Source organism: Rhipicephalus microplus, chromosome X, assembly GCF_043290135.1.
Source record: "Rhipicephalus microplus isolate Deutch F79 chromosome X, USDA_Rmic, whole genome shotgun sequence".
Classification (NCBI taxonomy): Eukaryota; Metazoa; Arthropoda; class Arachnida; order Ixodida; family Ixodidae; genus Rhipicephalus; species Rhipicephalus microplus.
The window spans coordinates 237,559,224-237,577,590 of NC_134710.1; the positions used below are offsets into that span (position 1 = coordinate 237,559,224).

At 42.3% G+C, this 18,367-nt stretch overlaps 1 protein-coding gene across 1 annotated transcript in view; it reads left to right on the forward strand.

The window, feature by feature from the left end:
• Positions 1–6,619: 6,619 nt before the first annotated feature.
• The window catches only part of wapl (cohesin release factor wings apart-like), a 187,609-nt gene continuing 175,861 nt past the window's right edge, over positions 6,620–18,367 (forward strand). The window contains exons 1-3 of the mRNA XM_037435863.2: positions 6,620–6,776; positions 11,644–11,829; positions 16,677–17,963. Coding sequence (XP_037291760.1) covers positions 11,653–11,829; positions 16,677–17,963 — 1,464 coding nt within the window. The 5' untranslated portion in view covers positions 6,620–6,776; positions 11,644–11,652. The remainder of the gene's footprint in view (positions 6,777–11,643; positions 11,830–16,676; positions 17,964–18,367) is intronic.

Here is an 18,367-nt window from a genome sequence, read left to right on the forward strand (position 1 = left end):
AACACAGGACAGGGAAGGAGCAAAAGAGAACGAAAAGACGGCGCTGACTCACAACTGTTGTTTATTGGAAAAAACAGGGTGAAATGTATATATATGGGTACTGGCAGCCTACATGACGACATGCGCGGAACAAGAGGTACACCAAAATAGCGTTGTCACGCTCATGGCAACAATCAAGATTGGCCCAAATGACTTAATTCTTTTTCATGCAGTTTGACGGATGGTTCACTAATAAACTTGCTACCCCTAATTTTTATATGATATGCCTCAGCGATTTCTCTTGTTAGTTTGTTAGGATGCTTGAAGATGATGGTGGTTCTCTCAAAAATGGGACGACAACCGCATGACCTCCAATGTTCCGGTAGATGAAGTCGCACAATCCCTTGAAGAGATAACTCATGCTCCCTTAAACGAACATTCACACATGATTTCGTTTGTCCCACATGCTCCCTACCACACGATAATGGAGTTAAATACACAACTTTTTTACGCATGTGATGTACTTCTTATAATTCACAGCGCATCTCCCTTTGGCTCGTTTGTTCCTCAGCGCATTATCAACCATCGAGCAAATGCGACCTACCTTATGTTTGGCGGAAAAAAGAACGTCGATGCCATACCTTGAACCTACGTTTTTCAGCCCATGCGCCAATTTGTGTACATAAGAAAAAACTGCTCTTTTTCTTTTTTTTTCATCACATTTTGCTTGAGCTCCTCTGTGTTTCACGAGCTTAACGCTCCGAACCATCGACTCACACACAGACGAAATCACATTGTCAGGATACCCAGCATCTACTAAGTGTTTTACCGGGTTATGAAAAGCAGTATTCGACATGTGCACACAGGATTTCCCGAGTGACGCATTTAAGATTGTCTTTGCAATCGCTCTCTTCGCAATCTTAAAATGACCAGACTTGTCGTTTAAGATAGGCTTCACTGATCTCGATTTTTACCAAAGATTAGCTTTAGGTCCAGAAACAGTAGCTTGTGATTCTTACAGACTTCGTGAGTGAATGGGAGATCTATACCATGCTGACTGAACAACTTGAGAATGTGATCAATATCCTTATGGTGAATGTCATTGTGAGAAACGATTACAAAATTCGTCGGCATAACGAAAAACGGCACTGCAGCACATACTAAGGTCACCCTCCAGCTGCCTGTCAATGTAGCCTAAAACAATGTCACTAATGATAGGGGCCACGAACGACTCCATGCAGACACCTGACTTTTGTACATAAAGATCCCCCCGCCACGACACAAAGGTACTCTCCATGTAAAATGACAAACGTTCAAGAAATGGTTCTAAATAAATACCGCAACCATCGATGAAACATTCTTCATCGTTGTCAAACACAATGCAGGCTTTTACGCATTTCATAACCTGGTAATGTGGAAGAGAATAATATAAATTTTCCTCGTCGGCGCTACGTAAGCCTATCGAGTTATTTTTGAGGTACTCTCACACAGAATCCGAATTCGGTATGCAGAAAGGGTAAAAAATATTCAGGCGTGCTACGTTGTTTTGCCGTCTTTTCTTTTTCTTTTGCTCCTTCCCTGTCCTGTGTTTTTCTGGTGTTGCGCTGTAAATAAGTTCACGATGGTTTCTAGAAGGCGTTGGCTGTAGTTATAAACCTCTGCTCTAGGCTTGTCTCATTTTTTTAGGGAGTATAGAAGGTTCCGAAATTTCGCAGCGGGCTTTATGTACTTCTGCCATCCACTGAGCCCCCTTTCTTCTAATCTTTTCATTGATCAGAAGGGATGCTTCTCTTCTACAACTTAGAAAGATATCCCATTTTTTCAGCATCATCTGTCGGTTCACCCTACTGTTTAGCATGTCTGTTCTCTAGAGGCTTCCTGCCGTTTCGCTATGGCTCTCCTAACTTCCTCATCCCACCTACTTTTCGGTTTGTGTCTCCTTTTCTGGGGTGACTTGTTACGTGCCTTATCAAGCTCTAGCTCAAACAGTCTAATTAGATTCGTGTACGTCCACACTCTTTTATTATCATCAGTGATTACCTATTCAAATTGTTTAGTAGCTATTTCTATTTGCCTTTCTGAATAAAAATTTTCCTGTAGTTGCTCATCTTGTCTCCTTCCCACTTTCCCTGCTCTTTCAAAACTTAGCTTGATACGTTTGTGATCACTACCCAGACTTCTGAAGCCACCTTTATCTATGTGCATTCCCCTGAGCTTATCATACATCCTATGTAACATCAGTGCATAAACTATCGTCGACTGCAGCCTTCCTACCTCCCATGTTATTTGCCCTTCACACTTCTCAGTAGTTGCAAATGATCAAATCATGCCTTTCGCACATATCCATGATTATTTTGCCTGTTAGGCCAGTATGCCCATCTATATCTTTTATGTGCACATTAATATCTCCTAGTATAATGATCTCGCACTCTCCTCCTAACTCCTCAATGTCCTTTGATATACACTCTACCATTGCCTAGTTTTCTTCTCTCCTTCGCTCCCGTCCACAAGTACACCAAACCAAGGAGTGTCATTTGCCCTGCCATTTTCCCTTTTAGCCACAAATGTTCCTTGCACTCCAGCTTGACCCTTTGCCAGTCTGTACTTTTATATGCACTAACTCCACCCTTTCCCCCTTTTGCTGCCTTCTGTTCTATTGCAATATTCCCCAACGTAGTCCGCATTGCAAGGTGGTTGCTGCATGTCCCGAAGATGTGTCTCCACAACCCCATGTACCATCAGCTCCTCCTGCCTTAACTGCTCTTCTATCTCTTCCCACTTTTCTGCCACCCTGCAGTTATATAGCCCCTTGTCTGACTTAGCTCGGGCCTTGTGCTTACGTTGATTGCTTCTCATGGATGAATTGCTATAGATGTATACTTGAGATCGGGTGGCGGCTAACGCCACCTAGCTGTAATAATTAGTGAACCAACTAGGCTTATCTTTTTTCCCCTTTAAATAGTAAAGTTGAGGACTGGTACACAGTGTCAGCGGCGGGTGCTCGCTGCGGCGGCCGCTTTAGACTTTGCTGCCTTTAAGATTAAAGCAATGTCTACTGCCGTCTCGGAGGCAACACGGTCGTGTCTTTGTGATGGTGTCACTTCCAAATTGAGCGAAAGTAGAAGTGTCGGCTGCGAGTGTCCCTTGCGGAGAAATCACTGAGCTACGAGGAACCTCCCATCCTTAGAGTTAACATACATACTCTAGAGGAAAAGCTCCCCATAGGGCCCATGCCTTAAAACCCATAGCCGCTCGGGTGCCGCCACGATGGAAAGACACTCAGCTTTTGGTTGATTTGGACGTTTGGCAGCTTGGGCTAGTTGGTATGACATGACGATAGCTTTAGCGCAAGAACAAAACGACGACACAGACATGACAAGTGTCACAGACAAGTGTCATTCGTGTCCTTGTCTGTGTCGTCGTTCAGTGCTCGCGCTATAACTATCGCCATTTCGGTTGACGTTCACTCGCAATCGCCACTGCATGCTGCAATTACACCCGATATCTTCTCTGTTTCATGGATCTCTGTTACATCGCAGTAAGAGACTGTCGCATGAAGTGAGTTTTTGGCTCCTGGCTACAAGAAACACGCATGCCGACTCACCCGGTGCGTAACAGCAGCGTAAGCACTGCATCGCCACGCTCTCAACGTTACAAAAATGGCGGCGCTATCTATTGAAAAAATCTGCAAACACTTCTCTTTGCGTTGAGTAAATAAAAAAAATAGCCATTGCAACTTTCCTTAAATTAACTGATAGAAATTTTATACAGATATACTTCTATTTTATTACGTGAACATGCTTGTTCCTTATTTGTATTGCGTAATTTTTAGTGTTTTAAACGTTCAAATTTAGCGCTTCTCTAAAGTGCTTCGATGGCAACAATGACAACGTTCCAAGAAAGATGTCAGCGCTTTTGTGGTTATAGCACAGAACTCCCACCAGTTATAGCACAGAACACCTACCAGGTTATAGCTTCTCTGGCCCAGCTTTTCCTCCAGAGTCAGTATATTAACTCTATGCTCACGTCCCCAGAGAAAAGCGTGCGATCGCAGGCATCTTTCTAGAGGGTGCGTTGGTTTAACATAATATACATTGTATGTTTGTATGTTTAAATGCATTTAGGTAATAATTTTTAAAGTGACGTCACTTTCATGCGGCGCAGAAGCCACTCCTGTGTGGGGCCTTAGCCTCGTATATATATATATTTTTTGCCTGCCGGATGAGCGCGTAACGTCCGTCATCTATGGAAGCGTTACCTACGTAGGATCAAGGGTCTTTGTACTTGGCCTTCATGACTGGCAACTTTATTGTTTACCAATTTTAAAGGATATGTTTTACTTTGAATGGGTTGCCTGCTGAATGAGCGCAAAACGCCCGTCATTTATGGCAACGCCATTTACGTAAGGTTATTTATAATTATTTATACCTACACTTGCGCTTTTTAAAATTTTGTTTGCGTGTTTTTGTTGCACATAAATTCCAAAAACGTAAAAAACTTATTTTAAAGCAACCCTACCTAAGTGGCGCCTTTACCGCAGTTCTGATGATGGCTGCTTTTTAAGTCACCGCCGACAATCCGGCAGGCAGAAGAAATTTAGAAGGCTTTGGTAGGGCTGACTTCTTCGCCGCTTGGCGCAGGAGACGCTGTCTAATAACGGCCTAAAATCGTACGATGTTATGATGAAGGATGCCGTAGTGGAGGACTCCGAAAATTTCAACATGCTGGGTTTTTTTTTAACTTACACCTAAATGAAGTACACGGGCCTAGAGCAGTTTCGCTTCCATCAAGCCCAAGCTGCCACACTTCTAAGTGACCGCCGAAGCAGGAATTTGATCCCGCACCCTGTTAATATAAATATGTGTTAGAAAGGGCACACACTTAACAATTTCACAGGTTTATCATTTTACTATATATTTATTTTTAACTCACTATAAGAGTTATTTTTTGCAGAATGCATAGAACATTCTGTACGAACAACGCCTCCTCTAAACAATGCCTGGGGAAATGGCTCACGCTCCCAGCGGAGTTGGCCTGCCTTCAGTTTTGAGCAAGTGCCGCGCGGTAGCGCTAGCGACTGAGACTATACCGAGACTATTCGGCAATGCGGTCTTGCGCATGAGATCAGAAGTTCAAGCAAGATTAGAAATTAAGCAACGTGGAATAGGTAGGCTTGCTTTAGGAGCTCACGGGAATACACCAAATCAGGGAGTACAAGGTCATATGGGATGGACATCATTTGAGGGCAGGGAAGCTAGCAGCAAGATAAAATTTGAGAAGCGATTGAGAGAAATCGGGGAGGAGCGTTGGGCTAGGAAGGTTTTCAGTTACTTGTACATGAAGAATGTCGATACAAAATGGAGGAAGCGAACCAGGAAGTTGACTTGTAAATACTTGGAAAACAGTAGGTGGCTAAACCAAAAAAGAACTATCGGTTAAGAAGAAAGTGAAGGAAACGGAGACTGACATGTGGAGAATGGGCATGATTAAGAAGTCGGCACTAGAGATCTATCGAACTTTTAAGCAGGAAATTGCCAAGGAAAGGATCTATGATAATACTCGGGGTAGTTCTCTACTGTTTGAGGCCAGGACGGGAGTACTGCGAACCAAGACATATCGGGCCAAATACGAAGGGGTAGACACAGTATGCAGTGCGTGTGGAGAGGAAGAAGAAACTGCCGAACACTTGATAATGTTCTGTAAAGGGCTTCACCCTATAGTTCAGGATGATGGCGCAGAGTTTTTCAAAGCACTGGGGTTTAGCAACCAGGAGGGCAAAATAAACTTTAAGCGGGTAGACTTAACTAGAAGGAAGTTATCTGATTGGTGGCTAAAGTCAAGGCACGAGTGAAAATTAAACTCTTCACTGCAAAGTACGAATCCTCAACTTCATTATTTAAAGGAAAAAAAAAGATAAATGTAATGATTAGTTCAGTAAGTATTACGGCTAGGTGGCGTTAGCTGCCGCGCGATCTAAAGGGTACAGCCACATCCATCCATATATCCAATCATCCATGCACTTTCACGGCAGAAAGCGGTACCAGCCACCATAGTACCAGCTAAGCATTTTCCATCTGCGGCCCATAGGGGCGCGTCAGTCGAGAGTTGTTTGAGACCTGCAACTGTACACCGCTATTTCGGAGGCTATGCAAAGTGTCGCGTTGTTGGTGGTGGTGGTGGGTGGTGGTAGTGGTTACAATGAAGAGGAAAAAGGCACCTAATTTCTGTCTGCCTTCAGGCGACACGGCGCAGTGCCTTATGGGGGTGGGGGGAAGGAGGGATAAAAAGAATAGAAGGAAAGTAGAAGCAGAAGAAGACAGCCAACGAGAGGAAAAAGAAGGAGATAGGAAAGTGGGGATCCGGTCGAAGCAGTCCAAGGGCGGGGTGCCACAATGCGAGAGCTACACGGCATCAGGAGACCGCGGAGGGCGAACCAGTCGGCGGGAGCTACGCTGAAGTCGGAGATCGCGAGGGCACAACCGTCCAGCTTGAAATCCTGCGAGCGAATCCCGCCACAGGTGACGCTAGAGAACATTCTACAATAAAGGAGGAGAAGGGTGTGACAGCCATTTTTCTTCTCATGCGGCAGGCATCTTCTAGAGGAGGCGTTGGTACGAAACTGCGACTTGCGGTATCCTCAATGAACTTCCCGTGTTTTTGATGCTACGATAATGGCGGATGACCCGATGGCGGGTTTGTAAGGCAGGCGAAATGTAACGTCTCTGTTTGTTAATATATGACTCGTGATCTTCATCTTCAGCGATAAATTGATGAAGAAGTGGATGCCGTAGATCTAGGTACTTCTTCCCATGCTTTGTTTTCTGCCTTTTTTGTTGATTCTATGTGGCACATTGTAGCGCTTACTCAACAAAAGGCCTAGAATGTAAGTCGACGAGCAGAGCCGCGTTGTGCATAAGAGGCTCAGATTTTCCTTCACCTTCGCTTTGCTTGTATTACGTAACTTATTGTGCCTTTAACGTGAGCTGCGGTACTTGCATACTGAGACAGCGTACACCAACTTGGCGTAATGCTTGCGTGGAGTTCAAGAGATCGTTTCGGTTGAACTATCGTCGACTACGTGGGTATACACATCGTTATCGTAGAACTTCCGTTTACATCTCATGGCAATGGTTATATAGCCGTTCTCTTTGCTCTGTTACCTTACGTCTGCATGATCGCTTCTTGATTGATACTTCTCAGACATGATTGTGGACTCGCGTTTTTCGGCTGTGGCGCGGTTTGACCGCTAACCGTAACGCTGGCTGTTACGTAACTGAACCCCGCGCTACCCGCCTATTTTATTCAGCGCAGTTTCATCTTTACTCTATAAACACTTGTCGACAATTACTAATGCGTTCAAAGGCCTTCGATTTTATTAGCGCGACAGCGGGAACGCACTAGTTGTTTTAACTTCCGCACCAGTAATGGTGCCAATGCGCATGGCACGTTCCAACGATGTACTGAAAATTGCATGGACACAACGCTGTGTGTGGGCGCCTTACACTCGACCTCGAAGCCACTGCCGCATATGTGAATTTAGCATATTGCAGAAATGCCATGCTTAAGTTCTTGGGAAGACGTCAATGGGGGTACAGGAAGCTTCTCGGTGTTGTTTTTCTTTTTCTTCTCTTGACATTAGTACATCTTGATGGTGTCGCTTGTGTACGTAGATAGTTGAACGCGCCTGTCGCGTAGAGACGCCCCGCAGGGGCAGTACTTGTAGCAGTGGCTGCAGTGCGACAAGAAATGGTAGGGTTGATAATGCTCAATAGCATCATGCAGAGTAGCTTGCGTAAGTGAAGCAGGTGCAATGTTTGAAATAAACAAAGACTGCTAGCGTTGTTTGTTCTCACTGTGCTCACAAGGGAAAATGTTTATTCATTGGTCATGTTCGAATTTGCTGTCGCACCCAGACAGTCATGTTTTCACAGTGTTAAACAGACTATTAGTTTTTTTATTACATTCTCACTGGTGATATAAGCAGTGCCCTTATGTCACAAGTGAAATCTGTAGCAGTGTATGCATGTTTATAGCCGGGCTTCCTATGAAATGATGAGTGGCATAGTCTTTCAGGCAATGTTTTATGTTTGCAAATGATTTATAACACCTCATTGTACAGAACTTGCGCTGGAAGTTTTTCGGTTTCTTTTGGAAACATATTTGTACTAGTCTCATTAAAGCATGCAGCTCATCCCTTCAACTTAGTGATTACGTTGTCATTTAGGAATTAATTGCAAATCTGTAGGCTGTGCGTTATTGCAATCTTGTTTGTGTGTGTGTCTGCTTTTTATAATGCTGCTCAGGGGAGCAGTAAGGTCTATCGTTCATTTTTGTGGTGACGTGCTAGTATGCACTTTAACAAAAATGTCAATGTACTATGGAATGATGAGTGGCATAGTCTTTCAGGCAATGTGTTATATTTGCAAATGATTTATAACACCCCATTGTGCAGAACTTGCGCCGGAAGTTTTCTGTTTCCTTTGGAAACATATTTGTACTAGTCACCTTAAAGCATTCAGCCCATTCCTTCAACTTTGTTATTACTTTGTCGTTTTGGAATTAATTGCGAATCTGCATTGAGGATAGGCTGTGCATCATTGCAATCTTGCTTGTGTGTGTGTGTGTGTCTGCTTTTTATAATGCTGCTCAGGGTCTATCCTTCATTTTCGTGGTGACATGCTAGTACGCGTTTTAACAAAAATGTCAATGTACTACACAATTGCTGCTGTCGTGAACCTTATGCTAACCTATTTCGAGCTGACTGTGTTCATTGTTCTTTGTTACATGCACTATTGCAGCAGTTTTACAAATCCTACAGATTTGGGTTTTTATTGTCACTGAAGTCTTCCCTGATGTGTGGCTAAATGCGTTGTGCTATACGTATTGCGTAATAACCATTGTGGTACCGAAGCCTCACAGAATTCAAGGTAGCATTTTTAGCAGCAATCAGCTAAGTATAACTTTTAAGCTTGCATGGTTATGTTCATCTAAAACCTAATATTTCCATTTAGAAGGACTGTTACTAGTTTTATTTGAGTAAAACTATCTTTGCATGGTGGATGTTTTTTTGAGGCTTATGTGTTTGTATGAGGATACTTACAGGCTCACAAACTGTGCTTGAGACTAGTTTTTCTATGTTTCTTATGTTTACGTTTTGCGTGTGTCAGATGATGATTCGCGAAAAAAATGGAAGCCTGCTTTTCTGCAAGATTCATTTCCAACCAAGAACTTAAGTTCACAGACAACTTTTTTTTTTTTGCCAATAGTGGTCCTCCCCTCGCTCCGGAGCCGTTGTCGAGTCGTGGCACATGCACAACATGCATGTGGTTATGCATGTGCCACGACTCAAGTTGTTGATTGCAATAATTGCTGCGAAGGAAGGCAGTGCCACTTCCGAGCATTGACTTCTTTTACGTTAACAGAAAAAAGTGTTGATGCCTAACATTCAGACTGAGTTTGAGCACAAATTATGGTGTGCCTGAACAACAGCAGACTTCATATAGCAAGCGGAACAACACAATTTGGGCAGTTCCAAGGCTTGACCACCAGGCGTCATTTCATATGGGTTTTTGTGGCTTTTGAACATAATTTAAAGATGCGAACTATAATATAATTGAGAAAAAATACCAAACTCTGTCTCTATAACTCACGGTCTATCCATTGTCACTACTAGCTAATCAGATGTCCTGGCCAGGTGTCAATCCCTTCAACTTTTTAAGTTTGTTGTGCTCCAGCTCCATATGTTGATACTGGCTGCTTGCTATGATTGCACTTTCTTTGCTTCAGGACAGTGGTAAGTTGCCAGGGAAATAAGATATATACATACACTGGTAAATGTATAAAGCTCTATAAAATTATCTCGCGTGTTTGGAAAAGTTGGAATTTCATGCTGCATCCTTGGGGAAACTTTGACGGGACCTTGAAAGCGTGTGAATGTCCATTAGTTTTTTAAATAACCAAAAACTATGCGTTTAAACTGAAATGGGTAGCTTGTTCATGTAATATCTACAATGACGTCACAATCTACCACTCTGTAATATAGGCACAGTACACACGGTGCTGTTGCGAGAAAAGTGCAGTAAGCAATACGCAGCAAGCTATGACAGCCCTTTGGAGTTTGGCCGTATGCTCGCAGTGATGTCAGCAATGGTAGCGATGCCTATAGGTCACTATGCTGTGTAAAATAGGCTTTGATGTTGCTTAAGCAAAGTGGCCTGTAAATAGTTTCACATTGAAGTGATGATTCTGGAATTGCAACCTTATTTTTTGGGGGAAGACATGGTGACTAGAAGTCTTGCCGTTTGGCATCAAAGGGCACATATTGTTAAATAAAAAGCGGAAGAAAAGGAATGAAGCAGCAGCGACGAAGAGCGTGTGCTTGATGTGCATCAAGGAATATACGCGTAATGTGGACATGTTGGCATTTCTTTCATTTATTAAAAAAATGTTTTCTGCTACACTCAATGGCAAAGACACATTTATACCATAGATTGTCATTTTGTTTGAAGCCACTGGATATCGGAAAACTGTCAGAGTTTCTCCTTAATGATTAAGACAGTCTAGTAAAAGTAGTAGTACAACATTGTTGATTTATAGAACTTTGCATGACACCATTACAAATAATGTAGAGAGTTATGTCTATTAGCTCTTTTCTAATAAGTTGACTGCAGGAGCTACAGAGAAAAAACGTAATACTTGGTGGTCATTTCAGTATATACAGCAGCACTTGGAAGGAATAATGCAGCAAATTTCTGTTATCTATAATTTATACAAATTTAGTATTGGAGATGTAAGGCTGCATTCTAATTTCACCTCATATCAGCAGTTCATATTTCTGCTGCTTAGGTTTCACATTTTTTAATAGTAGTGGGAAAAGCAGCATTGAGCATCGAGAATGTTTGGCAGCAGGCATTCTGGTTTCCAGTCATGTTCAGTCCTACATTTGTCCTGACAGGCTGTGTGTAAGGTCTCTGAACCTTAGTGGTACATTCACGTTACTGTTTAATGGGTGGTGCAATACTTTTTCAGCCTGGTCAGGAAACACTGTTAATCGGTAGTTGAGGCACCTGAGAGCATGCCCGCCAAACATTATGTTGCGGCACGTGGCCTACAATTCACAATGAATTTTAAAAGTAAGCAAGGAATCGTTCCTTCTTTTCTCGAAAGATGGTGTAATAAACTTAATTGACTGCCATAAACCAAAAGTCTGGCCATTGGCTGATTGGAGCATCTTGAGTGGCACAGTTCCCATGTCCTCCGCTAGATGCTGCTACTTGTCTGCGTGCGCACTTGTAATCACACGAAAAGTAATCTACACATTAAAAAAAAAAGTGCTCAAGTTCATGAGACAGACTGGCAAACAAACGCATATCCATACCGCCTGTCATTCCCCATCGCATAGCTTTCAGTACTTTCGCTGGCCCAAAGGGAGAGGGAAAGTGCTTGAAGCATGCCAATAATCCCTGTAACTCCGGTTTTGCTCAACGAATTCTAAAATTGTTTGCTGCAATTGATTTCTTGGGCAATAAGCTTTTTTAATGGAGCCATTCTACAATTACTTGGAAAAGTGTTGCAGGGACCCTTTAGTGTCTGCATTTGTTTTTAGTAATTTTGAGCCCTAATATGTGTACTGGAGACCTACTTAATGGGATTTTGATTTGGTAGGTCTGCATCATGTCAAAGTTTGGAGCAAGGACGTACGGCCGAAAGCATGACTGCCGCTTGGCTCCTCCATTGGATCAGATTATTCTGGATAAAGGAGACAGCAAAGCCAGTTCAGCTAAAATGTCGGTTGCAGCTGTGCACCGGTGGGGCATGACTTCATTCACATCTCTTCGAAAGGCAGCTCAGGTAAGGGCAGACAGAGCTTAAGCTTTTCGTTTTCTTTGCGATACTTCATTTTGCCTTTTTATGAGGGCTTCGTGGTGGCCCACCTGTGCCAGTTGTGCTGCTGTGATATATTTTAATTTTTTTCTAGCCAAAGCCTGGCTATAGGAAAGCCTGGCTATTGTAGTCTAACAATTCTATTTCTATGCTATTCCTCTTCGTTTGTAGTAGTGGGCTGTGAGCAATGGGTGTTAAGAAAGGAATAAAATTCAATGAAAGAAATACTTGCATTCTACTGGCCTATCTATCACAGCACCGGCATGAGCCTGTTGATCTGCTTTTTGTTTACTCCTCGTTTGCGTACCCATGATGCTAATGCAGTGCTATAACTATGCTTTTAGATTACGCTAATTACATGAGATATTGGCCTGTTGCGCGACTGATGGCGGAGCTGTGTACGGCACTTTTATGACGTCAGTTTGAGAACTCGCACGTTTTTGTCTTGAGGTATTGCGCCCTATAGAAACCACTGTGCCTGATTAAGCTTGACAGAGAAACAGTTGAGTTGATTGTCTGATTTGTGGTGCTACCAACGCTGTTCGAACACCCATGGCTCTCTGGTTTTAACTCATTCTGAACGCACAGCGTTTTGTTTCATAGAACTGCATGCGGCCGCTTGTCTCCATGGCGAGTGCTGAGCAATGTTAAATTTTGAAAGGCACATATCGATTTTCTCAACTACATTATACTGCAACTTTATTGGCATTCCCAGGTTTATGCATAAAATATGAATTTATGCTCCGCCTCTCCAACCTGCAGTCTTATGTTTTAAGAGGGAATACAAATTTTAAAGCTGTAAAATATTCGTTTCCTTTTTATTAACAGGAATAATAGAAATTTCTGATGCCACTGTTAAATATTTCATTATTAAGTCAAGAATGGTGGCAACATTAAATATTCAAACTAGTTAGGAGTTGTATTTAGGTTCCTAATTTAAAAGATTAACACAATGCAAAATGTGATATAAGCTTGACAGAAACTACAGACCAGCTGTGAACATAACTTCTTCGTTATGGTACACGAAGACATTGCCTCATGCTGATTTTGACGAATAGCGAGCATTCGCCATTTCTCCACAGTCGATCAGAACGGAGACATTGTGTGGCGGGTTCGCAAGTTAACTTGTTTGCAGGACAAGAGCCGCGATGGTGAAGCGGTCTCCGGTGACAAGCTCGACCGCGCATTAAAAAAATGTCATCTGCGTCGTACACCACCTCGCCCTCAATGAGACACCACGACGTTTCACAAACTTTATCTGCATACTTGTAGATGCTGGAGAAAGGCACGGTTACTAAAACATTTAATGAAAAGATAAAAAACACCTGAACAAATAGTATCGTACGGTGGAAAGCGTGATAACGAGCGAGAACACACACACAGATAGTTTTACTTTCTTACCCGCAATGCGGTCGTCTTACCAAATCGGTCGGATGCTTCGACGCACTCGTCGGCCATCCGGGGTATTTTCTGGCCCTGTCGATTGGGCCACAACTAAAACAAGATTTTAATTGCACTCGAAAACAGTCATTGACGACATTTGTTGACCCTCGCAAGGCTGTTCGTGCGACGAAATTTCCGTGTGGAGCAGACGATCTCTGTACAGGAGCAGTGGCGGCTGCAGTGCAGTTGAAAGTGGAACCCTCAAATTGACGTCACACGCCAGAGGACGCACTCCACGATCTCGAGGCCAATATCATTTCATGCAGTTTTAAGAATGACCTATGGGTGAGCAGCAGGGGCAAACTCACAAAAAAGTCCAGGCTATTACCGGTTTAGCATTATATATACCCCCCACTCTTTTATCGGGGTTACAATACATAGACTGACCCACCTAGCAGCTCAGATGTCCTCCACCCTTAGTGTAGCCTCCTTCGTCAGGGAACTTTCCTGCATTAGCTTCATAGCTGTTGTCTTTTTTTTTTTCTTTTCATGAGAGCAATAGCTGCTTAGCAGGGTTTCATGAGAAAGTGAAACAAATGAGCCGGGTAAGGCGCTGCTGGAATGGCAAAACCTTCTTCACTCATAAGAGGATCGCTCTGGCTGGCCACAGCTCAAGCGTTATAGCTCATATAGCAGCTCGTAGTGAAGTGAAATTTGTTGCATCACATTTTTTTACATTTTAGTTTTGCCTCACTCTTTCAGTGTTTTTCTGTTGATGGAACTCTGTGGTAAGCGGCTGCTAGGTTCACAGCTGTCAGTGTGGGGCATCTATATCCACGCGCATCGTGCTTGGCCAAAACTTTTGTGGCAATTCAAAGCAATATGCTTATCTTGTATCAAACTGTTAATATTCATTGTGAGAACTTAATAGTGGAAGCAAATGGGACACAGACTAGGCTGCCTATCAAGCCTTGGGCTAATATTCTTCTCTCACATTTTTTCTGACAAACAATGTGGTTGTTGCATCCATGACTGAAAAAGCTATTTTTTCTCAACTTAATCATGGCTATGATGGAGCCAGTCATACTCAAGCAGCAATATTGAATGTGCATGTTGTTGCTATACAGTTTTCACCTTAGACAGGGGAGCATGAAATTGCATGGTGCTAGTTATTTACTTGGGCATTGTGTGAGTCTTAGCAACTTGCCAGCTGGCAAATTGAAGTGTCGATGGGAGAGTTGAGGCAGTTTACATATTTTATACTATAGTGACTATGGTATAGTATTATGAGCTACTGAACCCGCACTGTCCTATGCGAGATTGTGCACTATTCACAGAAGTTTCAACACCATAGAAAATGCAGTGGTTGTGCAACTGTTTCATTTGTGCCATTTTGCTACGATTTGACCTCTGTTCGCCTTAGTGCGCCCATTCAAGTGCATATCGCAGCAACTGTACCCAAGTTTATATTATGCTTTTTAAACGACAGTGGAGTGTTTCTGGACGAAATTTTTCTTGGTTTACAACATACTAGCATCTTTTTCACAGTGCTGCGGAAAGCCACTACCTATCTTTTCATCAATGCGCTTTTCCTCGTTATGATCGGCCTAACTGAAGTATGTGCTTGTGATCTCCGGAATTGATGGCTCTGCATGTTATCCATAGTTCATTGCTCAGGATAAGTAAGTGGGTGTCAAATGTATGCACGCTCTAACAATTTATCCAAAATGTTTTAGGTTTGCATTCTTTTATGACAATACTACACTTCGTGTGAATATATGAGCAATACTTACTCGAGGGAAGGTATATTTTGCAGAAAAAATATTTTTAGATCCCTCAAGTACCTAAAATTGAGAAGAAAAAAAAAATCAGAATTTCACCAAATGATCATTTTTGTCCACATTGGGGCAAAATTTGCAGTACGAGGTGGTTCAATTAAAATCGCCTTTATACTTTACTCGAATGTGAATAAACAGTTTTTTGTATTGCAAGTTGTATCATTACAGTTTTTGTTTTAAAGAAAAAAATAATTTTTGAAGCTTCTTATTGGCAGCTATCTTCCCGTTTGGTCATAGGATGGCTTCCGTCTTGAACTCCCCCTTACTATCAGTGAAAAGCTTTAGCAATTATTTTCCTCAAACAAAAATTGTAATGGTATAATTTGTCATATAAAAAGAACTTTATTTGCTTTTGATTTAGGTATTAAGGTGATTTTTAATTGAACCACTACATGGTGCAAATTGCATCTCATTGTGGACAAAAATTACGATTTCGTGAAATTCCGGATTTTTTCTCTTAAAGTTTAGCTGCTTGAGGGGTCAAAAAATTTTTTTCTGAAAAGTATACCTTCTGTGGAGTAAGTATTCATTGTTCAGATATTCGTACAATGTGCAGTATTGCCACACAAAAAATGTAAACAAAAGGCATTTTGGCTAAATTCTTAGAGGCATATGTGGCAGAAAAATTGCACTAATGTTACTCAGCTTCAAAGACCTTACACAAACACATTTACTTATGTAAACCCAAATTCGTTACGAAAAGAAGAAACGGTACTTTTAAAATAAATTTTCTCACAAACAACACCGAGACGACGTTCTGGGAAGCTCTGAAGGCACCCACGTGACCAAAAAAATTTTTCTCCCCGAGATATCCTAGCAATTCACTGTGTTTATTGCAGTAAATCAGCATGATTTAAAAAAAAATGGTATATTTGACATTGTCGCCAAACTGGTTGGGGCATTTGGCGTGAAATGACTCACTTGCATAGTATTTATCACTAGCCTGACTGAAAGATATGCTTCTCAGGGGTATGCTTTCTGTGTCTGACCAGTGCATTGTAAAATCTTTGTTGGGGTTCTCTGGATTGTTTTAAGTGGGTTATTATACTGCTAATCGTTCTCTTCCTCTAGCATAAAAATATGACCCATTGAGAGCATGGTCATGCTTGTACTGGCAGTTAAAATGTATCCCACGCAAAATAACGAATATGCTTGCAATATATAGCGTTACATGCGTAAAGCTTGGACCCCAGTGCCTAACTGTGTATTACTGCATAGTGAGCAGTGTATTTCATTTTATAGTCTTTCTATGTCTATACCTTTTGCTATCCCTCTGAGCAGCATATAAAGCTATAGTATGCTTTGGCAGATAGGGAGAAGGGGCTGTTTGCCTTTCACTTGTGTGTGTTGCTAGGGTTGTCACTGATCTTGTTTGTGCTGTGTTGAATGAAAGTAGGGATAGCACTTCACTTTACACATTTTTAACCTTTGGTTGCCATGGAATATAATTTGTCACTGTATTGCTGTGGTATTTGAGTTATAAAATATAATGAAATATAATTTTCCTTCATAGTGGAAATATTGTACTTTCACTTGAATTAATATGCAAGGGAAATTTAATGCCTTACTATTTGCAAATCTGGCTTGTTTCAGTCTAATGGCCTGCCAGATGGAGCAAATGATGGACCAGTGTCATCTAATACAAAAGTTCCCAACCCTGCATCAGATGACGACCCATTCAGTTTTGACATTGACCATGATGAAACATTGTCTAGCAGCAGCAAAAGTGCAAGCTCACGTTTGCATGGCTCAGCACTGGACCCTGCACAAGCAAGCAACCGACCCCTGCCTCCAAAGCCCAAGAAGTTCTTCAAAAGCCGCAACACCACATGTACATCATCACCATTGGCATCTCAAACGTCAGCACGTGCTGTGGCGCAATTCGACAGACTGCGTACATCAAGTTCTAATGCGGTTGCTAGCAAGTCTAAGGACAAGAATGAACCTGTGTCCAAAGTGGGCATAAGCTGGGGTCCTGATGATAATGTCGATTTTCGATGTGTAAAACTGGAAAAGAGCAGTCGTGCAGCTGGACTTTCGAGGGATCATCCAATTACTTCTTATCTATCACCTAAACCTTCCACTGTTGCTCCATTGATGGTGGCTCCTTCGGCCTCATTATCTTTAACCGCTGCACCTCATATGTCTGCTGCTGTGAAGGCCACCCCACTACAAGGATTACCAACACCATCTACTTCTTTCGCTGATGAGTCTGTAAAAGGCAGCGAGTCTGGTGATGGTAATGATCATGGCTCATTCCATGCTACAGCAGGCCTACGAACATACTCTCGAAAGAGAAACCCAGGTGCTCCAGTAGAGACACCAGGCGTGGTGGTACCTGTGAAAAAAACTGCAACGAGAGTAGCTGTTAGTGATGCCTTGGTGTCTGGCTTGGTGCTGGTGGTGCCTAGTACAAAAATTGGTATGACCTGTGTGACAGATGTTAGCGAGGTGGCAAGCTCTACTGGAATATCTATTATTAGCGAGGTGGCAACCTCTAGTGAAATATCTTCTGTTAGTGAGGTGGCAAACTCTAGTGAAATATCTACTTCTGAAGGGATGGCTAGCCTCAGTGAGACTTCTGCTGCTAACTTGTCCCCCACAGACACCAGTATGGAAAATGAATCCTCAGTGACCTTGCAACATACTAGTGTAGAAACCTCGAGCTCTCCGCTTCCCAGTGCTCAGGACTCTGAGCTGCCATCTATGGCTGGTGATGAAGCATCTCAAAGCTCGGTTACAGATTCACAGCAGTCAGCACTCGAACTTCTAAACTTGCCATCAAGTTCACGAGAAGATGCGGTGAAAACTTCTGAACCAAAAGCATCATCTTCTAGATGCATATTCAAGAGCAAGAAGATATTCCAGAGCCCAAACAAGGTAAGCAGCCACGCTTATAAAAGTGCACCTATGATATCTTTCATATTGTTTTTCATTGTGTAGCTCTGAGAGGCCAGATATTACTGCACGCTAATATGTCTACTGTATCATGTCATGGCTTATCTTATCATGAGAAAAAAATGTGTTAAAAGGCAATGACACCCTATCTTGTATTGTGATATGTGTTATGTGGGTTAATCCTTGTGTGTTCACAAACAAGGTGGTGAAACTTCAGCCTATTCGGTTCAGAACATAATTTATAATTTAATATTTTTATAAGTGTAAGTGGTCTGAGAGTTAGGCTACATTGGCACAATGTCATTATGTGACGTGAGAACGGCATGACAAACTGGTGGTCGCCTGTGGTGGGCGAAGTTTATAGCCGGCGACGTCGATGGCTTACC